Here is a 21984-nt window from a genome sequence, read left to right on the forward strand (position 1 = left end):
GGATGCCCTATGGATCGCGCGTTGTAGCCATCTACTGTTACTCCATCCTCTACTAATGGATGTCACACGTCGGTTGAGATACATATGCACAAATAACGTGATCCTCAATATGACTCTGAGTTCTCGAGCTCATGGCCATTTCGTTTCGGCCAAGTCGTCATATCCGTGACTTCACCACGCAAGTCCGATAAGGCAGCTTCCAGGCTTCCGACTCATCACAGAAGAGTCTGGCCGTATTATTATCCAGGTGTGCAAGCCGTCTCAAGCATGCCCAAACCCTTCAAGGCCAGGAAATGGGATGTTGTCGATCCTTCCTCCACAGCCTGGACAGGCCTGGACACTACCATGGGTGTTTGACTATTATATGCTCGAACTATCCAAATTATGACCCACGTGCATAACCCGGCCACCTGGTGGCCTGTTTCACAAGGTTCGAGTGAGGCAAATATCTGAGCTGTGCTTCTTCTGCACAGACTAGTGCCGCACTCGTCCTCTCCTCATGCCTTAAGGCTCTTGCGGGCTACCTCCAGATTATTGAGTACTCGGTTTCTGTTCTCTTGCCAGTGTACTCTCATGATCTATGTCTCTTGGCAATCCAGAGCATCCTTCGTTGCAGACCAACAGCGGTACCGACGAAAATATGTCGCAATGCGGCCACACCATTGTAGCATCGCAGGACTTCATCAACATCCTGCGAAGGGATTCAAGCTACTCTGTGGAGGTGTTGAGCCAGTCCACAGCGACTGGGAGAACTGGAGTAGGTCGCATCCAGGATATCTTACTGCAGAAGGTCGGCCGAAGGGTGGAGAAAGGAATAGCGAATATCTCGCGACGGGTTTCTCCTAGCAAGTGTGGTTTATATAATTTGAGTTTCTAGATATCTCACATAGCCTGACAGATGCATATTACCTTGATCTTTTGGAACGGGGATACATGGTTTTTTACCGAAACAAGCATGACATGCAATTTAGGGCCATTTTGACGGTGATTATGCACACTTTCACCCCTTTGACTGCCAAAGGGCTATGTGATCTCTTGGATATCCCTGGCTGGTTGCTGGAAGGGTTCCTAGTCTCCATGTCTTCTGTTATTGGCCACCCGTACAACGGTTCCCTTGTACTGCAAGACGGGCCTGTCTCTGTAACAGATCCTTCCTTCATTCAATATCTCCTGGATGAATCTACCTGCGACAAGCGCTTTTATGCCGAAGAAGACAAGGGCCATGCATTTCTCGCCGAGAAATGCTTCCTCCTGGCGCGAGAGCATTTGACTGATTACCTTCCTCATACTAACAAGCAGTTGTATCGGGCCGACAGACCTTGGATTCTCGACGATGAAGCCTACCGTTATGCTCTGAAGAATGCATGGAGACACTTGAATAGAGTCTCGAAAGTCAATGACTCCTTGCTAAATGCTGTCTCCCGATCCCTTGGAGCGGTAGCATTCTTCCGTGCATCAAGCTGTCTCGTGCACGCTAGTTGTGCCGGATGGGAATGGGAAGCGGATAATCCAACTCGCACTTTCAATTTACATGGAGACAGCCACATTCATCTGGACCCGGGAGGCCTCCAAACGAAAGTCCGGGGTCCGCTAGATATTTCCTGCCTTAACAGAGCCTCAATTCGTCATGTACCTGGATCTCTGTGTGTTTCGCCCGATTTCAGCACGGCCTATTGGAACGGCGCAAAATGTTTGATTCTTCCACTAGGACGCCCAATGGACGAAGTACGTGCTACAGTCTTTCGATACTGTGTTTGTTTACTCATGTACTCCGTTTAGCATGTCGATGTGATGGCGGCCGTGACTCTATTGTCCTTGTCGCGAATTTCATCGGTATTGCCAATATTTGGTGTTTGTCAATCTTCTCGCAAGGAAATCCGCGCTGTCACTCCTTTCGCAATCCCGTTAGCGGACTATGCGAAAGATATTAGTGTGAATCACTTGCACGCCATTGTACGTCTGCATGCACTTGATCATAACATCCGAGGGCTGACTGTGTTCAGCTTTATTTGACCGCGCAGGCCATGCTCCATTTGCGCGTATCTATGCCTGGCATGACAAAAGATGATCTCGATCAATTCTGTAAAGTACGTCCCTCCCCTTTGAGGAGTGTTGTATCATCCTGGTTGAGCAGATGCGGCAGGAAATCTTTGTTGATGCCAAGCGTCAAATACGATTGTGGGTCCACCCGCCGTGCCGCCTGCCTCATTGTACAGATTGCGATGATTACCCCGGGTTGTATTATGACCGGAAGGGGGATGTGTACCGGTTTGGGGTCATATGTTTGAAGGTTCGCTTTCGGTCACTCCGAAAACGCCATGCAACCGTACTGATGTCGGCGAAGGTGTTCAATCCCACAGACACCTTTTTCAGAAGGGATTGGAGGACCATCTACGATAGTTGGAAACGAGGGAAACGTCCGACTCGTTCAGCAAACATCTGTGATGACTTGTGGGCTCTTATGTGTAAGTGTTGGACGCAGAATTTCGACGACCGCCTCTCCATCGAGGAAGTGTGCGCTGCGATGAAGAATATCGTAGACCGGACGGATGACGAAGAATCATACTGCTCGCGGTGCTTCCGATCCGGATGGCACCGTATGCATACTGGATCGTCCACACCCGGATGCCTTGGACCACGATTGGTAGCTACGGCAGGCACTAGTCTCATATCTGGGTCAACGTGCGAGAGCATGGAGGCATATTGTCACATCTAGTATCGGAGTTACTTCAAATCGTGGGAGGGATGGGTGGGTATTAATCCGCGAAACTGTGGAATATGGATTAACGGAGAGTACGATACAAAGGAGCGCTACGGGCTCGCGGTCCCTGGTGGACTGATGGTCATATTCAACCTGTTGGGCAAAGTCGGGAGGGCACGCTCCCGATGATTGGTCGCTTGTAATTCACTATGAGTACAAACGATATATCATGATCAGTCGTATACACATTGGGGTACTCATGACTGAACGTTATAATTACATCTTCGTCCATGCTCGCCCCGCCCATCAGGGCGGCATGAACCAGACAACTGCAGACTGCATGAGTGCCAGTCAGACTTGCCTCTCGCGGCAACAGAGAGAACGGCGGGACTAGCTGCATCAGGAATCAAACTGAGGCTCTGTCAGTGATTCTCACACTTGTGGAAGTGGGCCATTGCAAGCATGGCAGGACACGAGCCCTGAGTCCCGGGCTATAAGCTGTAAGACTATATATGCAAGGTTAGTGCTTATCTTGCATGCATACACATGTAGACTATTGGCATTTAAGGCACCACCAGTAATACAGTTGAGTCTGTGAAAACCCATACCAATATGTGGATGTTTTGTACACACTTTGGGACACACCCGGAACATAAATAGCATTTCACACTGTAAACAGTAGTGGTGACACCCACTTGCAAGTTGGCTTCACTGGTTATTGGCTAAAGATATGAGACTGTGGGTTATGACCTCTGAAAATCTATGAGTTATTGGGCATCACAGAGTTATGGCTGTTTGAAGGGAACTGCAGGCATGGATCTATGGGTTCTTGCAGCATTTTCCTCCTGCAGCTTCTTGGCACTTGCATTCCCACAACCATCATTGTTTGGTGCAGATCCAGTAAAGACTATTCCTTTGTTCTCCAGGACTTATAATGAAGTACAACATAGAAAACGCTAGTTTTGGTCAGAGTTACAGGTTCATTACATCAGAACTGGCTTGAATTGGTATAACAGATCCAGAAATAGCCCAATGGAAGTGTATATTCCAGTAATGCAACATTTTAACAGGTATATTCAATGTAAAAGTTGAGTCCATATCCAACTCCAGGACTTGTGACAATACCTGCAAAAGCAGTGACCCACTGCAAGATTAGAGTTCAGAATCAGCATGCTTACTGTAGGAAACCCTTTGAGAGTTGAAACTATTCACATGATATCATTTTCTAAATTTATTTCCCAAGTCCGGCTAATGAGTCATGCTGTCAAGTGCTATCAATAGTACTTATCATACCCAGTTACAAGAATATATTTGGAATTTCCGAGTATTTTTGTGCAAGTTCCTGACTTTTTCTGGCCACTGAGGGTAATCAGTCATGCTGTGCAGCACTATCAATAGCACTAATAACACCACATGTGACTCCAGCAATATATACAAATTTTTGCGGATTGTTTCCATTTTTTATGGCAGTCTGAGTGCCACAGTCGGGGCAGAGTATGGCTGTGACATAGTTGCACAGCAAATTTTGCAAAAGTGCATTCCAATGTCATAGCTTGCCACGGTTAAAGTCCCAACTACAAAACTTTGAAGTCAATGGGGAGTGCACTACAAATGAGTGTGCAGCCAATCAGATTGCAAGAATCCCACCTGGCATGGAAATCTCTTAATTCGACCTCCGCCATAATACTCCCACAACAAGCATTCAGTAAGTAAACCAGTTGTAGTCATGGTTCAGAAAGACGCGCCCACAGGACAAGCATAAAATCACCAAAATATTTGTGTGCATCCAGTGTATAGTTTATATAATATATTGAAAGGCCAGACTCTTTGAGGTCCATGCAGAAGAGCACTGTGGCAATCACTGAAATTTGAGACTACAAATCTCATTTTGTAGTCTCAACTACAAGCGGAGTATGAAATATGTGTAGTAGCAACTACATCTTTTATTCCCACAGTGTCTCGGCAACTACATTCCCACAGTACTCAACATTCAGCAGAAGCCCAGTAAAGACTCTTCCTTCATTCCTCAGGACTCGTAATGACATTCACCCGAAACATCAGGACGACCGGTGGAAAAAATCAAGCTTTGGAATCTGGACTTCAGAAGCTAAAGACATGATGGGGAGTATGTTGGATTTCGGCTTGCGGGTTCAAGCTTGCGAGCTCAAGCTTGCGAGCTCGTGCCGTGTTGCGCATGGTCAGGGGGGCGGGTGGGCCTGACTGATAAGGTGATAAGAAAATACTATATATTCGTTGTATCTACTCGATATACTGTATGCGATCGCCCTTCGGGCAAGCACACTCAACTTCCGTTTGCTAGGATTATTTCAACTGAGTACACAACCACAAGCAATAGAACAGCTGAACAAACAGTAAAGGCACTACAAAGCACACGAACAAGTAATCACAGCCAATCACATTCCCTACCGGACAGACACTAGGTGTGGGAAAATCAATCACCGATAATAAAAATTCACAGTATGCAAACCCCAACCTAGACATGAAGGGACCTATATATTTGATATAGATGCGTAAATCATCGCAAATATCACAAGTAGGGTAATACAATATATAATCTGACAGAATCGAATAACTAAACAGTATACTGAGTACATGACGTAGCCAAAGCGCATCCAAAGAAAACACCCAAGTACCTACGTCACACAAACTAGCGTGCCACAGCAATGCGGCAGCCAATCAAAGCACTCAAATCCTAAACGGCGCGTCGAGGACCCCAGCACCGTACCGCGCCTGCACCTAGTCAATTCCCACGGTAACAAAGGCCCTCGGAAGATGTGAGACCACAGACTTTGAGCATAAGGACTCATCCTTCGTACCTCAGGACTCGTAACCTGCTACTGAGAGTTCTCCCCTCCCCCCAACATAATACTGATAGCGCGATAATCGCATGCGCGCATGCGGAGTGCACCTGCCTGAATTCCGTCTCGGGGCACAGTACGCACTGATGCGAACCGCGGCATACGTTAAAAGTTTCTGATCAAGACCGCAAAGGGGAATATAGATGTACAAAATCCATGTCATTCAATAATGATAATTTTACTTCCACGTCGTAATCGTACAATTTCTTTTTCCTTGGGACAGAGAAAGCGTCTACTGTATCTTAACCTTGTTCGACGCCTTCTCCTCCTCAGGCTCGTTGAAGATGTTGATATCCCAGCGCGGGGAGTAGTTGCACGGGATGTTGAAGCTGGACGACAGGTCACACGTTAGTAGCTACGATCGAAACAACATAATCACGGGAAAACACGTACCGGGTGTGCTGCGTCTGCCCGAGCTTCGTGATCTCCTCGTAGTCCTCCTTGCTGAGCTCGATCTGCTTGAAGTTCGAGATAATGCGCTCCTCCTGGACGGACTTGGGGATGACCGAGTAGCCGCGGTACACGCCCCATGCCACGAGCACCTGCGCGGGCGTCGCGCCGACCTTCTTCGCGATCGCCTGCACGGCGGGGTAGTCCGTCAGCTTCGGCTTGCCGACCACTAAAAACCAAGCCCGCGCATCAGCAACTCATCAAAAGGGAAGCAAAACAGGGGAAGAACGCACGGTTGTTGCCCAGCGGCGAATACGCCGTGAGGTGGATGCCCTCCTGCTTGCAGTACGCGACGAGGTCGTCCTGCGGGAGTAGCGGGTGCGCCTCGATCTGGTTCGCGGCGGGCTTGACGCCCGTCGCCGCGATGATGCCCTTGAGCTGCTCGACGGTAAAGTTCGACACGCCGACCGCGCGGACCTTGCCCGTCTTCGGCAGCTCGATCATCGCCTTCCAGGTGTCGACGAGCGAGGTGTCGAGGTCGAGCGCGACCTCGCCTTCCTTGCTCGGGTGCTTGGGGAACAGGCCCTGGCCGGGCGGGAAGGCGACAGGCCAGTGGATCACTGCGGGATGCATGTGTGAGGATAAGGTCAGCAGAGCAAAGACAGGGTGGAACGCACGATAGAGGTCAAGGTAGTCGGTGCCGATCTGGGCAAGGGTCTCATCGAGCGCTTTCTCAACCTCCTTCGGCTGATGGGCGTTGTTCCAAAGCTTGGAGGTGATGAAGAGGTCCTCCCGCTTGACAACGCTCGGGATAACCTTCTTCAGGGCCCGTCCGACCTCATCCTGGTTCTCGTAAACCCGCGCAAGGTCAAGGTGGCGGTAGCCGTTGCGCACGGCAATTTCGACCTGAGAGCGTCAATCGTTGAGTACAGCTTTGGGGGAAGAGGTCGCCATAGCAGGGATACGCACGGCGTTCTCGACTTCATTAGGCTTGCTGAGCCACGTCCCCAACCCGATCTGAGGGATCGTTGCGCCCGTGTTAAGAGAGAGGATCTTTCCGAACGACATTGTAGTGTTTTGATTGCGATGTGCGGGTCGAGGACGAGAGGATAATCAGAAAGTCAATCAACGATCCGTGTTCGGCGCTGTAGCGATTTATATAGGACGAGGGGATATGTCACGCCCCATAATGACGACACTCAGGTGAAGACAGTTCTTGCGAGCGACGGCCCGGATCCGGCCCGAGGCTCTATCGAACGCCATCGACACTGGCGATGGAGACGATTGCTGGGGAGAATGGAAAGCGCGTTCGAGAATGTTCGCGGAGGCTGGCGAGACGGTGCGGCGAGCCGTTGCGCATTTGTAATGGTTTGCAACTGAGGGGGTCCCTCGGTATGCAGCCTGGTAGGACGCTAATTTTATTCACGGTTCGTGCTTGTTCTTGAGGAATCATGGCAGCGCATCGATATAGCACGAAATGAGAGCGTCATGGTCGGCGTCAAAGGGTATAATGTCGTCTTCTGGATCTGGACGATGCGACAGTAGTTGAGAACGTTGAAGAGCTCGGAGGTTGTGACGGAAACTCTGGTAAGATTGGTACGTCTGCCGACCGGAGTTTGCCGGCACCTCTTTGTTTGTTACCACCACCATCACCACCACGTCGCCCTCCTCCTGCTCCCGCAACCCTGCTAAATGCACGTTTCACTTTGTCTCTACCCATGACATGCACAAGGCGGATGCTGTCCGTGCGCTTTCATCAGAACCGCCCAGACCAGGCGGTTCAAATATCCTTTGCACCGTCGGGACAGCTGGGGAGTTCAGATGAGGGTGGACGGATAAATGAAGACCAGGCCTCTAGGTCGTATTATCCCCTCCTCCGTGGGTCACCTGGGCGTATACATGCTCCCTGCCTGGAATGTCACGTCACCTCAGTCTCTTTCTATCCGTCTTATTCGGAATTACTTTCGCTGTGGACGGATTTCTGGCTGCTTATTCGCTCCTCCCTGAACTTTTCTCGTCGGTCGGTTCTATACGGGGTGTATGCATTCGCTCCGGTGGCAAACGTGACCGTATTGGGTAATTGGACACAGGATGTGTCGTTGCCCCGGCTGACCCGTGTTTGTTGTGGCGTCTTCGGTGTTCCTTGACTCCCATCCCGGTATCTCATCGCTTGATCTAACGACCCGGAGGCAAACACAAACGCAGCATATATTTCTCTTGGGTGCAACAACACGTCTCGACCACGGTTCTGCCATAAGTGTTTATGTGACCCTTGCGATTGTTCCTTCGACTACAACTGGTCCTCTCCGGAGTACGAGTTACTCGTTCGCGGCTTGGAATGCTTCCTCGAGTGTCCTCTACACAAGCTCACGCGGCGTCTACCATCGTGCACGTATTTATCGATAGATCTGCCACGATTTAGAGTCTTGCAACTATATCATCGACGCTGGAGACACCTGCAAGAAAACCAGATCTCCTACTTCACACACCCCTCTCCGCGCGGGTATTCAATGCTCGCAGGAGGACATCGCACTCGAACCCGGTAAGCTTCTCGTCACGCACGAACTGGCGCAGGACCCCCTCCTGGCTCTCGCGGCTCCAGCACCTGAACGCCTCCAGGTCCTCCCACAGCGTGATGCCGTATGCTCGGAGGACGGGGTAGGTGTATTCTAGGTTGGGTTTCAGCCCGCGGAGGAAGGCCTGGACGGTGTGTTCGGCGGATGGAGAGACGGTTGGTGCGGGTCGCGCGGACGGCGCGGTCTGGGATGGAGACGGCACTGATGGACCCGCGACTGACGGGGCGGCGGCATTGCTAGCATTCGGCCACGATGCCTCGCTGTTGGCCCACGTACTCTTGGACACTGTCACTTCGGTGTCCCCGGTCTGCCTCGTGGACTGAGGGTTGCTCGTCTTCGCAGGAGGTATCTTACCCTTGTTCGAGACCTGGCTTCTCGTGATTGGCCTCTTGACAATGTCAACGTACGGCTTCTGTCAGCACGTTAGTCATGTGTGCGTGAGGCAGAGCTGGCGGTCCGTACTCGCGGTGCCTCTTTCCTTGCGTCTGCGCCAGGCTTTGCGCTGATTACGCTCTTCGTAGCGCGCCTTGCTGCGCGCGCGCTCGCCTTTATCAGGATCCCAGACATGTACCGCCTCAGAGGGAATGCGGATTCGTATCGGGCGAACACAGGCCACCTGGCACAGGTCTGACGAGGTGTTTGAGTCCCACCGCGGGCGAGCGATCCACGGAGGGGAGCAACGTACATCTGCTATAAACCCCTCCCACACGTCCTGCCGCTGCTGTCTGACGCCCTTGGTCATGTCTAGATATTTTTCGGCCATTGCGCGCACTTCATCCTAAAGAAGATATTTAGGCTGCGTGGGCATGCTAGATAGTGGACGCACGAGGAGGCTGCGGGCTTGCTGCCTGGGCATGACGAGCTCAAGCGCGGCCATGTAGCTCTCGGGACTGTGGCTGTACTTGATAAGCGGTGGAGGGCACTGCTCTCGGGTTGGAGGTCGGCCGTCTGGAATAGTTGTCAGTGCTAGGCGAGGGAAGCTCTCTATGCACCCTTTTTACCGTTCATTGTATGGTTCATGGGTAAGAGGCAAACTAGACGTTGTTCATCTTGTCGCGAACGAGACCTGTTGGTTTCCCACTCCCAGGGGGTGTAACGGACCGCCTGACTGCGTGACCGTTCGCGATTGCCTCCGAGTCGTGAGTCGAGAAGATCATACATTAGGGCGAGGCTTCTGGATTAACTCGGAGTGCGGTTCGGCGATGAACTTGCTTTGGAATCTCTCGTCTCTCCGGAAGGGACCGATACCAAGATGTGAGCGGCGCTCCATTTGCATGTACTGGGATTGAGGTTGACTGTCCGCCGAGTTGAAGTGCGGAATGCTCTGTGCGCGCTAGTACTGATTTAAATCCGTTGTCGTCCTTGTATGGGAACTTAGATTTCCGGTTCTTTCGACATAAACATAGCACCGTCTCACCGCCTCCGTTATCATAGCGATATCTGACGATACCTGACTGACTTCCGAATGCCTCCGAGTTCGTCAATGAAGTGCGGTCCGGCCTTATCGACGTGTTCGTCACAGGGTTAAAGTTACAACTTCAACACGGACATACCATGTGATGTGAGCGCGACTTTGGTTCAAGTTCATATCTTCGCGAGAACGTCCTCTCGGACCTCTTTGCATCTCCCCCGAATGGACAGATGTCAACTTGATCGCGGTATGTAACATAGCATCTCTATTGTATCATCGGCGAGTGACTCCAGCATTATAAGGCAACTCGCCTGGTTCAGGCAGAATACAGTCAGACGGTTCGACGTATTTGCAAGCATTGCAGCCGTTTGTCGGTCGCGCAGAAGCACAGAAGATATTCGTGAACATGGCATTATATCATCTGCAGTTTGTGCACTAACTCTTCGCTTCCTTCACGTACTATAGGCGCAGGTCTCTCTCCTCTCCGAGGACTACCTTCAGAGAGGTTTGACAATGCGTAAGCAGCAGAGAGAGCAAGTCCGCCGTCTGGTAGACTGTGTGAGTCGACAGTGCTAGCAAGCAAGGCATAACTGATACCTGTCGCGATCCTCTAGGTTTGCGACAAATACCCCGTGTTCCGACACTTTGAGCGAGAGTGGCCACTGCACAAATATCTTACCAACTGCTATAGGCGTAAAAGATCAGGGGGAAAGATTGTTCCAACAGACAATGGATGTCTTGCTAGTTGGCCTCGACAGCCCGTATACGACCTTCCTGAGCCTTCTGCAGTCAGTCATCTTCCATATACCTATTCGTATGATCCTGCTCACTAGTTGCTATTCTAGCCCGATCAAGTCTCTGCATGTCCTTCCATTGCTGCTGGTTCAAAAGGGGCAGCCTCTACGGTGCAGTGCTCTATAACGACTAGGATTCAACCAGCTACACCCGAGGTGATAGTAATTGATGATGACGAGGATCCACCGAGTACCTCCAGCCCTGCCTTGACCTCTTTCCTTCCTTCATATCATTCATGTTCCTTCGGCAGCTTGAGCTCGGCAGAGGGTGGCTCCAGTCAAAGCATCCAATCCTTTCTTCGTGGTCTTGACCCCAACTTGGCACATTGCTGGCCTGTCTTTGATGAATATGGCATCAGGCTACGGGGTGATCTAGAGGCATTTGGTAGGTGGTCTCGGGAGCGGCAGGAGAGTGTGCTTGGGAAATTTGTGTCCAGTGGGAGGCTTACGGAGTTTGAGTGTGAGGTCATTCTCCATGGTATACAGTCCAGAAGTGGAGAATCGTAGAAGGGATTGCTAGAGGCTGCTAATCTCAGACAGATGGCTGAATTATGTACTGATATGTGTGTATTTCCTGTTTCATGCATTACATGTCTTCAACATGAGGAGACACTTTCCCTGTTACATAATTCATATGACAGAAATTGTTTGCAGCCGCTCCCAAGCTTCATACTCTCACATGTTAGCTCATCCCTTGTAGCTCGTCCCCTGTACCTTGATATCATGTTCTCCTCAGGCTCGACATCAACTGTGTGCTTGGGGGATATTTATAATGTAGCCTCCACGGTTCCGACTCACGACTGGATTAATCACCGGGTAAATTGTCGTGACGGACGAGTCTCGAGCTCTTTTCCGATGATAAGTCAGCCATGAGTCTGCGGTCGACTTCGACTTTGGCAACCCGACTCTTCCTTCTGCCCTTCTGCGAAATCCATCCGGCTTGAACCCATCGAAGACGATGCCTCTTGACATCGAGGAGTATGCCTTTCTCTATGAGCTTACAGACACTCTTGTAACGATGCCTCTCAGATTTCGCAAGGCGGGGTATAAAGCCATTGACCGTATATGCGATTACTATTACTCGCTTCAGGACAAGCCTGTGGTTTCGCAAGTGGAACCTGGTTACCTGAGAGAGGCCTTGCCAGGTACGGTATATCCACTTATTAGTCTTGTCCCCTCTCTCCCGTCCTCGAAGTCCCTTCGACCCGCCACCGTCAGGCTTTCCCACATCAATCATTTTTCTTACCACCTCTGATATAACCCTCGTCCGCACTTCACATCTTAACCATTGGGAAAGGTGCGACTGACAAAGAAACCTTGTCAGCGGAAGCACCGGAGGATGGAGAGGATTTCGACACCATCCAGGATGACTACCAGAAGCTCATCGTGCCAGGTGAGTATTCATGATCTCCTTCCTTAGCTCGCCTCGTTACGACTATACCCCAAAAACGAATGATAGGCTTGACACACTGGCAACATCCTTCGTTCTTTGCCTACTTTCCGACCGCCTGTACCTTCGAGGGAATGTTAGGAGATCTATACGCGAGTAGCGCTGCGAATCCCGGGTTTAACGTACGTCACAACTCACGTTTACTTCCCATCTCCCTGTCCCACCGTCTCCCATATCCCATCCATCCAATCTGCACTCGCCCGACCATCACGACGATCCTTTTTCCCCTCGTTTCCTTCGTCTCATCTCGAATGTAGTGGGCATGCTCTCCGGCTTGCACGGAGCTTGAAGCGGTAGTGATGGATTGGTCGGCGAAGCTCCTAGGGCTAATCCCTGACTTCTACAATACGAGTGGGATCGGTGGTGGGGTCATGCAGGTAAGCGCGCCTCCTCACACAACCACTATCGAGCCCGTCTCTTCTCACTCTTTTCACCCCACTCATACCTCCCATCCCGCCTAATCCCTACTAACCATTCCAACCTTACTTAACGTCCCCTTCCCCAGACATCCGCATCGGACTCGGGCCTCACAGCGGTAGTCGCCGCGCGCTCGCGCTTCGTCTGCCTCCACCCGTCCATCCCGCTCGAGAGCCTCATCATCTACGTGACCTCGCAGACGCACTCGCTCGGCGCGAAGGCGGGGCTCGTACTCGGGCTGGAGGTGCGCGTGCTCGACGTGCGGGAGGAGGACGCGTTCGCGCTGCGAGGGGAGACGGTGCGCGCGGTCATCGATCAGGACAAGGAGAGGGGGAAATATCCGTTTGTGCTGAGTAAGTTGACAGTGTCATCGTGACCACCACTCGCGTGCCAGAGGCACCAGCTTCTTGAGAATAGGACTGCCATAAAGGCACGCAGTTTCGATCTGGCTATCTGACCTTGTCTTGGTAGTCGCGACAGTCGGGACAACAAGCTCTGGCGCGATTGATAGGATCGATGAGATCGGTGAAGTCCGTAAGTACTTTCAATTCCAGCTCTTGGGTATAGGCTATAGTAGGACATTTGATCCTCGGACTCATCACTTGCACGAACCTTGTTTTCTTTACAGTGCAAGACTTCCCGGACATATGGCTGCATGTCGACGCAGCGTGGGCGGGTATGACGTTCGTCTGCCCGGAGCTCCGAGGACCGGGCGAATTGCAGGCGATCAACAAGTATGCGACGAGCTTTTGCACGAATTTCCACAAGGTGCGTTATCTCCACGGGAGTCTGGGAGATTGCGAACATGCGACTATGTTCAGTGGGGGCTGGTCAACTTCGACGCGTCGACGCTGTGGGTGAGAGACCGGAAGCTCCTGACGGACGCCTTGGACATTACCCCTGAATTTCTGCGAACGAAGCACGGGGATGAAGGTGGGCTCTGTCCTGCCCGTCATTAGCCGGAAACACACATCCTGAACAGGGACGTAGGGACGGTCATCGACTACCGCAACTGGCATCTCGGACTCGGTCGGCGTTTCCGCTCACTCAAGGTATGGTTCGTTCTGCGAAGCTACGGTGCTGAAGGGTTCCGGAGGTATATTCGCAAGGTAGGCAGGCTCGACCCTAGCGTCCATTTTCTCCGGGAAAAAGCCAAGTCAAGTACTGAACATGTTACCATGCGATCCCAGTGTATCGAGCTAAACAACCTCTTTGCCTCTTACGTCTTGGAATCCCCCGACTTCGCGCTCGTGACGCAGCCTTCCCTCGCGCTTACGGTTTTCCGCCTGCAGCCTGAAACTGAGCAGCCGTTGGCCCTACAAGCGCTGAATGACCTGAACAGGATATTCTACGGTCGCTTGTCGGCAAGAAGGGATATACACTTGACTCAGACACAGCTCAACGGCGTCTTTTGCATACGGCTGGCTATTGGCGCTGTGAGGACGGACGAGAGTCACATCAAGCACGCGTATGATGTGCTCGTTGAAGAGGCAGGGCAAGCGATAGAAGCTTGGAAACAGACTAAGCAGGCTGCGATGGATTGATTCCGATGGAAAGCCAAAGTGGAGGGAAGTGTAAATGTCACGCCGATGCTCCGGACGTGATATGTCGATGTAGATGTATATGTACATTCTTTACAAACGCAAAGAAACGAAAACAACAGAAGCAATCTATGGGTGTGTCAACCTTCCGCGTCACCCTCCCCCTCGCTCCATTCACCCAGATGCAACCCGAGGTCCTTGACACTTGCGATAGCGACAATGAGGGGGTGGTTCTTATCGAAAGCTGCAAGCATCTTTTCCATATCCTCCAACGCGAAGTCCTCCATCTCTTCAAGCAGCGCGATGTCTTCGCGCTCGTCCTCCAACTCAGCCTGCGACCTCGATGCTCGCATCTTACGTCTGTCCGCCAGCATTTGAAGTTGACGCTTCGTCGCATCGACAGCATGCGCTTGTATCTCATACGGCAGGTTACTTGACCCGCCGATGACGCGCAGAGAATCGGTGAAGGACCTATAGAGAGAAGCGAGGAACGAGGCATCATTCTCGGACGCGATGCAGTTGACGAGCTGTGTGAAGGAAGCTTCGACCATTTGATGCGTGAGGGTCCCGCTATTCTTACCGCACGCCAGGAGCATCGGGATCAATCTGGCGCCGGACGGTCAGTAGTGGCAAGACTTGCAGGGACGGGGTACACTGACAGGGCGGACGCTTCGCGGACGCCGTCATGGAAGTAGAACCGCAGCGACGGAAGAACGAGCTCCAAGCTCTGGGGCAGGTACGGCGCGAACTTGGACTGCAGGGTCGAGCAGTAGATGACCAGGGTCTCGAAGGCCTGGCACTTCTCTTCGATGGCAGACGTCTTGATCCCGACCTGCTGGCCGTCCATCGAGATCGTCTCCCAGCCCTCTTTCTCCTCGTGCTCCTCGTCATCGTCTAGCACAAGGTTAGCGGCAGCGCCGTAAGACCGAGAATGCATATGCATCCCACGCACCTTCATAGATCGAGACGTCCGCCTTCGCGCTCGCAGCTTGCAATAGAGCGGGCATGACCACCGGGAGGTACGGCTCGAACTCCGGGCCCAGCGCCTGGCACACCTTCGCCCACGTCGCAATCAGATAGTGCGGCAGCATAGTGTCGCCCGCCTCGACGGGGCTATCTGTACGCATGACACATGTCAGACGACGAGATCGAGCGCGCGCCAGGCACCGACCGGGGCGAAGAGAAGGAACTCACTTTGGATGCGCATCAGCTGCTCGATGAAGAGCGCGGAATCAGGACGGAAAACGTCACGGCCCACCGCGATGGCTGGGGAAGGGGAAGACAGACAGACAGACGTCCGGTTAGCTAGCGCGCGAAGCTAATGTACGTATGCCCGGAGAAGCAAGCACGCACCGATCAGCCCCGCGCATTCCATCGCCTTCAGGCGCAGCTTCTGGTACTCCGGCCCGCTCGCATTCTGCAGGACATTGAGCAGCAGCGGCATGATCGACGAATAATGCTAGGCGCGGACATCGCGAGGGTAAGTCCGATGGCGGTGGAAGACAGACAACAGACAGGGACGTACCTTGGCGAACGTCGCCTCGCTGGCGTCGGCGACCATGGCGAGCGTCGTGATCGCCTGCTCCTGCACGTACCGCTTGACAACGCGCCCGCTGTCGCCGCTCGGGTTCAGTAGCCGCAGGAGGCGCTCCACGATCGGGTCCAGGTACGGGATCAGGGTGTCGCGCGCGACGCCCTCGCAGAAGTTGATCAGCGCCGCAGCCGCGTGGGCGTGCACGCTGTGTAGGCGTGTCGTCAGCGTCTCGATACCGCCGGGACTAAGGAGGGGGAAAGCGTACCGCGGCTCGGGGGCGTCGAGCGTGGGGATGAGGGCGTTGAAGAGCTCTTGGTGGTACTTTTCTTGGATGACTTCCTGGACGGGGTTTGGTCACTCTATGGGCGCCCTTTGGGTACATACAACATACTTCCATGTCCGTACACAACTGTCCGCTGGATGTCCGTCAGCCAGTATCGCACCATTTCACTAGGACTGAAAACCTACACGCATTGGCAAGCTGCGTACCGCACGCGCGGGTGCTCGTCCTTGAACATAGGGACCACCAGTCTTCTCAACCATTATTAAACAGAAGAAATGGTGGCCATTGCATATACTCACTCTACGACCTTGCCCAGCTCATTTTGCATCATCTAGAAGCGGCTCAACCACGACCCGCAGAGTAAGAGCGAAACTTAGACCTTGTATGTACCCTCCGCTACGGCAGCGATGGCCATGAGGCCTGCGTGTCGGAGTCTCCAGTCGTGGCTTGCGAGCATGGCTGGGATGTATTGGAACGCGGGCGGCAGGACCGCCTTACCGCCCAGGGCGATAGCCAGCCGATCGAGACTGTGCTCGTAGATATGGGGGTAAGTGTCGTCCGTGGGGTCATCATCCGGCTGGAGAGGAAAGTAGTGGTAACAGAGTACTGATCAGAGATAAATCAAGAACGCACGTCAGCGTCTAACCACATATCCAGCGAATCATCCGGCAGCTCGCCCATCCCCTCCAGACACCCCCGCACGATCACCGGCACCCACCCACTCACGCGCTTCACCATCCCCGGGCGCGCCTCGCTCAGGCTGATCATCAGCTCGAGCGCCGCCTTCCTTACCTCCTCGCGCTCCTCGTCCACGTCCGGCTCCGCGGGCTCCTTGCCCTTCGCCTTGTCCGGCGGGAACGCGAACGCGCTCGGGTTCGGGCGCGCGACGGTCGGCGTGGGGCCGGGGTCGGCGGTGGGCGCGAGCAGCGCGCCGAGGAAGGTGAGCAGCGCGGGCATGTGCGGCGCGAAGAGCGAGGGGTGCGAGGACGCGAGCGGGGTGAGGCTGCCCAGGAACTTGGGGAGCTGCGCGTTCGGGAGCGAGGGGAGCGTGTCGAGGATGGGGTACATGAGCGAGAGGCACTGCGGGAGCTGGTGCGGCTCGCACGAGGAGAGGTACGTTGTTGAGGCGCGGAGGGCGGCGAGGCGGACCTGGTTCCGCAAGTCGGTACGTGCATTACATGGAAGGTCAGTCTGCGGGAAACCGACGCACCTCGGTAGACTGCGTATCCTGCAGCCCCTTCTGCAACAGCCCGACCACTGTCGCGCTGTCCAAATCAAGGATCAGATTCGGGCACCCGTTCAGCACGCGGTACGCGCCCTCGCGCGCGTTCGCGTCCTCGCTCTGCGTCATGCTGAACGCCTGCGCCTGGAGCGCGTGCCACGGCCGGCCGCGCCCCATCGAGTTGTTCGCGAGGTCGCAGATGGTGTCGACGGCCTTGGGGCGCACGACGGGCGAGGGCTCGGTGCTGAGGATGCGCAGGAGGAGGCGCTCGAGCGTCGTGAGCGCGTGCGAGGAGAGGTGGTCGTAGAGCGTCATGCTCGTGTTGGGTTGTGTGCGGAAGAGCAAGCGGCGCAGAAGAACGAGCGCAAAGGACCGCATCTGGGCTGTGTGAGGGTATGTTATTGCAGTGATTGCGGATGAATACGTACCACCTCGTTGTCTGAAGACTGGGCAAACTGAGCCAAGGCTAGCAAGTACAGTTCTGGCGACGTAGCCAATCTCTCGTTCACTGCATTTTCCGCACTTGCATCGCATATTCCTGTTCATTTCCATCCTCCAAATCGCGAGGTGTAAGACTCACTTTGAACGGATCTGGTTGTCGCCCAACACAAGATTTGACAGAATCTGCGTCAACTCAGCCGTCACCTCTGGCGGCACCACCGTCTCCTTCGCCTCCGTTCTGTGTCCATCCATCGTATGAAACAGTCTTCAAATTCGTGCAGAAATGAAACGAAAATTACAAGAAAGGCGGAGGCAGGGTATCGTGGAGGTCATAAATTGTGGAAGGTGGATGCTTGGGCGCTAATATGGAGATCACAAGTCGATCTCCTCGGCTACTCCCGAGCCTTGTGTATCACCCCTTCAGACCATCTTTCGGACAGCCTCCTGTCCTGCGGTCTACGTCCGCCTCAGCCCTCATTCGTACTTTGAACTTGACGGCCTGTTTTGCGGTTTTCTGCTGAAAACTTGCTGGTGCATGACATATGGTTGGAGGTCAAGGTTCAAGCAGCAACGATGGGCAGGTGGTATAGGGCATTTGTACTACGAGCACAGCACAGCGTGTCACTGTCCATCTCCTCGAATTAGCGCGGTGATGATCGATGATCACTCCCATTCGCCCAATCACACTCGACCCTGTAGAACCTCGACTAGGCCAGTCACCACGCATAGACTTACGACTACGGATCCCGAGGTCCAAGCCAGCACATACGATCTGGGATTGCTACGGGCTGAACTTGAGAAGCAACCAGACATGTATACATCCCGGCACTCTAATTCAAGTCTGGACTTGATCTCGTAGTCTCCAACTGGTTTGCTACCCTCACGGTTTCCTCAGTAAGGCGAAGTTTCTCCACTACGCCCCTATCCGTTGAAAAAGGCTCGGCCGCCTAGCAACATATCTTTGTATCTCCCTGGTCAAACGGGTATGGTTACCGAGATTCCTATGCTAGCAATATAAGCGGACCTATATCCCTGACATGCTTTCAAGCGAACAGAAGGAAGCAGGCGGGAATGCCGGTACGCAGAGTAAAGGTCGGAGTTTCCCTCCTCCTCCAAGTCAAGGTTTGACTTTCCCTCGCAGAGACTTCACATGAACACCTCTCCTGGCGCTCTCCACCCCAAGAGTCTTTGCTACTCGCACGGGCCCCCCGTCGGCTAACGTCCTCGACTACCCCCATAGTTCTGAGACCTATCCGTTGGAGCAAGCTCGACGACCGAACGAATCTCTTTTGACTTTCCTGGACGAGCAGGTACATTTACGGAAATCCCCAAGCTAGGAATAGAAGCAGGATTTTATATGTCCCTGACGTCCTACAAATAAATGGAAGCCAACGCGCGGCGTTGCTGGTATTCTGGGTTCGACGGCTCCGCCGGCAGAGGTGAATTCATAGGTGCCTGCGAGGGGAATTCATACCTCTCCCGGCGGAGCCGTCGCTGTCACCAGGGCCTGTTCTAACCCTGTCAGACAACAAGAATCAACGCGCTTCAAGTCCATCACGTCCCCCCCGTCGAGTACGCGGATCGTCGTTCGGGCTCGTCGGGCTCGTGTCGTCCGACTCGCTCGCTCGGCGCGTCAGCGGTGCGCGCGCTCCATTCAAGTTCCATCCGCTGCTTCACTTTCATTTCCCCTCTCTTCTCTTCATTGAGACTTCCATCCTTCGGCGACTTTCCCTACGCCGGGCCTGGCCCTGTTCTTGGGCTTGGGCTGGGCTTCTCCCGTGCCTTTCCATTCCGCATTCTTCTCTACTAACTGACGACTGTCCTGGGCGAAAGCGCGTCGTTCGCTTCCGACTGGCCCTCCGGATGACAAAGGCACGTCGTAGCTTTCGTCCTTTGTTATGGCCATTTCACTGGTCTCACCCACTTTCCGCCGTATATATTAGTAAACCACGGCCGGGTGACCCGTGCGAAGCTCGTCCATCCATCCAGTCCTCCATGTGGCGCCGCCTGCAACACAACCCATCTCGATTGAGTATAACCCACCTCACCGTCTATTTCATTAGATCCCGACATCACATACGCGCCACCCTCCGCGCTCCCCCGCCACCCATCCCGCTAGAGCAAGCCCGCGCGCATCGCACGCCCCGCCCAGATTTAATACCGCGCGTCAAGCTGTCCGTCACTCCATGCGCGTGGCGGATCGTCTGTCACTCGGCGGATCCCCCGCGTGCCATGCCCCGCAGAGCGTCGGCCCGGCCCCGACTTGCACTGGCACGCCGTGGATCCCGCCCAGAACACCCTCCCTCTCCTTCACCCATTGCCGTCGGGCTGGCGGGTGCGGGCCCGCCCCTCCACAATTCATTAGCCCCGCAGGTGACTGACTGATCTCGCGTTATGGACCGCCCCCGCCCCGCGTTGATCTCGATCGCCCATCGAGATCCGCGGTGCTTCCGTGCTGAGCATGGGTCTACTGAACGCCTGGCGCTGCCACGCTCGGCGTGCGCGGGCATCGGCGTTGGAAGCTAACTGCACGCCACGTCTTTCGCGGACCATTCGTGCGCGGCGGGTGGGCGTGTCGTCTCTGAGCAGTCCTAGTCACAGGTGGCGGTCTCTGTTCGGGTTTGGTGGGACGCTGAACGCCCGGCTGGCGTGCGCGTCTGTGGGTCCGCGCGGGAATCGTGGTCGGGAAAGAGGGAGCTCCCGTGCGTACGGCGGGTTAACCGTGGACTTCTGGCGCGTCTGCGAAAAGGACCCGCTATGATTCACAAGGGCGCACGCGTTGCACTCGTCTCACTTCCCGCCCTGGATCACATACAAACGCGGGCTGAGGACAAGGGTACGTCGACAGCAGGCTCGCCAAATTATCCACCCGCTCGCAATAGGCTAGAAGCGCGGGTCACGAAGCGCCTGGCCTCGGGACGTCGACCATTCACAGCGGCTCCTGGTGCGTGCTTCCATGCAAGCCTATCTCCCTCCGTCTCCCCTCCCCTCCCCTCGCGAGGTGCGGGGTAAAGCCTTTGCCTGGTGCGTAGAAGCCCCGGGTGAAGTGCTCCTAGTAGCGTCACCGCGGGCTCTGCAGTTCATTAATCTAACCACCCAGCGCCAGTAGCGACGTCCCGAGTGCTGGGAAGCGTGAAGGTTTGTATACTGAAGCTTAGCGTGAGGTCAGTAAGCCACTATATCATAAGCGAGGAGCCTCAGTAGCGCGACCTACGTCATCGCTGCTTATTGTGCCATGTACACACCGCAAGGCGCCGGCCAGTCGGAATTTGCGAAAGGACGGTGCGGCTCGAAATACGAGGTGCCTTCTTCCCAGAGAGGATATGTCGGCACGGTGGCTGGGATCGGGATTCGGGATTGGGGTGCCCGAGCGATAGAGTTCACTATGCAGAGGGTGATGCCGGGAGATCTCGCAGCTGGGCCGACGCTAGCTAATTGTCTTTCGGCTCGTCCGGATCCCTCGTCACACGGGTGTTCGCAGGCCACTACAGACTATGCCTGATTCAGGGCGCGGTGGTCCCTGGACGTTATCGGAAGGCGGTCTTCTCATCGGACGGGGCTCGCGCGTGCGTTCCCGCGTATTCTGCGCGTTGTTATAGTCTGGGTCTGTCAAGGCAGAATGTGTAAGTATGTGCTAGCCCACGCCAACGTCATAAACTACCGTTATCGTGATACGTACTGACACGAAATCAGGCTTCGGCAGGAGCTCAGGCTTCTGGCCCCTCGAGTGATCGAAGATGTCAACGCCTTCGTGATGCTCTGTGAGTTGGTCTCAGTCTTGTTGCCCTGAGCACGCTTGCGCTGATTCTGCAGTCCAGATGATGGACGCAGATGTGACAAGGGTGCTGTGGTCGCGCAGACAATCAGCGCGACTATCTCGATCAGGCCCCCGATCAACCAGCCGCTCCGAGCCCGGTGAAGGGGAAATCTACGATAGCGCAAGATAGACATTTCCAGATGTGACTTTGTGCGGGACCAATAATACATGGGTGGGGCTGCCAGTGCTCTGATGGCTGGATTCCCCAGAGCGCGACACGGCCAAGAACATTTGCACGTTCCGTGCCGGGTGGGTGGCAGGTGCCGCTGTCCGTGCGCATGTGCGGATCCGCCAGGTATGCAGAGGACGCGCAACACGTACAAAGCCACGCCTTGAGCAGCGCTGCCGCGCAGAGCAGCCACGCGCCGCACGCTGGCTAGGGAGCTGCTCGGGTTGGGCGGAGCGCGGCGCTGGGCGAGGAAACCCGCTTCCGAACAGGGCTCGGGGGCTGTGCCCCGGGGAATTACATCGGTTTCGAGAAGCGCTGCGAATCGGGAAGCAGGGATGTGACAGTGTCAGCAGTGATCG

General features: G+C 54.3%; 5 protein-coding genes across 5 annotated transcripts; 2 read left to right on the forward strand and 3 right to left on the reverse strand.

The window, feature by feature from the left end:
* Positions 1-5812: 5812 nt before the first annotated feature.
* GLOTRDRAFT_41862 (Aldo/keto reductase) lies at positions 5813-7038 on the reverse strand (the record flags this gene model as incomplete). Its single annotated transcript, XM_007867907.1, has 5 exons — positions 5813-5909; positions 5968-6199; positions 6264-6590; positions 6648-6876; positions 6940-7038. The coding sequence occupies 5 exons, from the start codon at positions 7036-7038 to the stop codon at positions 5813-5815; spliced, it is 984 nt and encodes a 327-aa protein (XP_007866098.1).
* A 381-nt stretch (positions 7039-7419) lies between these two features.
* Positions 7420-9707, reverse strand: GLOTRDRAFT_93866 (uncharacterized protein; the record flags this gene model as incomplete). Its single annotated transcript, XM_007868349.1, has 7 exons — positions 7420-7655; positions 7933-8145; positions 8460-8958; positions 9009-9173; positions 9232-9324; positions 9373-9539; positions 9587-9707. 7 exons carry the CDS (start codon positions 9705-9707, stop codon positions 7420-7422), a joined length of 1494 nt encoding a protein of 497 aa, XP_007866540.1.
* Positions 9708-11619: 1912 nt separating this feature from the next.
* Positions 11620-14162, forward strand: GLOTRDRAFT_76807 (uncharacterized protein; the record flags this gene model as incomplete). The annotated part of the gene is made up of 11 exons (XM_007868350.1): positions 11620-11729; positions 11781-11896; positions 12076-12144; positions 12211-12323; positions 12459-12578; positions 12707-12971; positions 13090-13152; positions 13247-13386; positions 13440-13551; positions 13609-13727; positions 13809-14162. Exons 1-11 carry the CDS (start codon positions 11710-11712, stop codon positions 14160-14162), a joined length of 1491 nt encoding a protein of 496 aa, XP_007866541.1. The 5' UTR covers positions 11620-11709.
* On the reverse strand, positions 14131-17915 carry GLOTRDRAFT_76811 (ARM repeat-containing protein). Its single transcript, XM_007868351.1, has 15 exons — positions 17779-17915; positions 17627-17720; positions 17187-17576; positions 16610-17125; positions 16356-16553; positions 16276-16307; positions 16162-16224; positions 16085-16109; positions 15959-16032; positions 15685-15898; positions 15513-15618; positions 15354-15425; positions 15112-15276; positions 14819-15053; positions 14131-14765 (listed from the first exon to the last, which is right to left on the reverse strand). Exons 1-15 carry the CDS (start codon positions 17889-17891, stop codon positions 14300-14302), a joined length of 2763 nt encoding a protein of 920 aa, XP_007866542.1. The 5' UTR covers positions 17892-17915; the 3' UTR covers positions 14131-14299.
* Positions 17916-20874: 2959 nt separating this feature from the next.
* On the forward strand, positions 20875-21558 carry GLOTRDRAFT_93869 (uncharacterized protein; the record flags this gene model as incomplete). Its single annotated transcript, XM_007868352.1, has 5 exons — positions 20875-21076; positions 21147-21205; positions 21239-21262; positions 21333-21400; positions 21453-21558. 5 exons carry the CDS (start codon positions 20875-20877, stop codon positions 21556-21558), a joined length of 459 nt encoding a protein of 152 aa, XP_007866543.1.
* Between the last annotated feature and the right edge of the window lie 426 nt (positions 21559-21984).

This window comes from Gloeophyllum trabeum (assembly GCF_000344685.1).
Source record: "Gloeophyllum trabeum ATCC 11539 unplaced genomic scaffold GLOTRscaffold_00007, whole genome shotgun sequence".
NCBI lineage: Eukaryota > Fungi > Basidiomycota > Agaricomycetes > Gloeophyllales > Gloeophyllaceae > Gloeophyllum > Gloeophyllum trabeum.

Bases quoted from the DNA above. Each gene is read 5' to 3' on its own strand.
- GLOTRDRAFT_76811 (XM_007868351.1), bottom strand. From the start codon at position 17,891: ATGGATGGACACAGAACGGAGGCGAAGGAGACGGTGGTGCCGCCAGAG. The intron at 16,554-16,609 runs GTGCGTTCTTGA...TTTCCTCTCCAG, and splicing joins ATATGTGGTTAGACGCTGAC to CCGGATGATGACCCCACGGA. The intron at 15,899-15,958 runs GTACGCTTTCCC...ACGCCTACACAG, and splicing joins CTCGACGCCCCCGAGCCGCG to CGTGCACGCCCACGCGGCTG.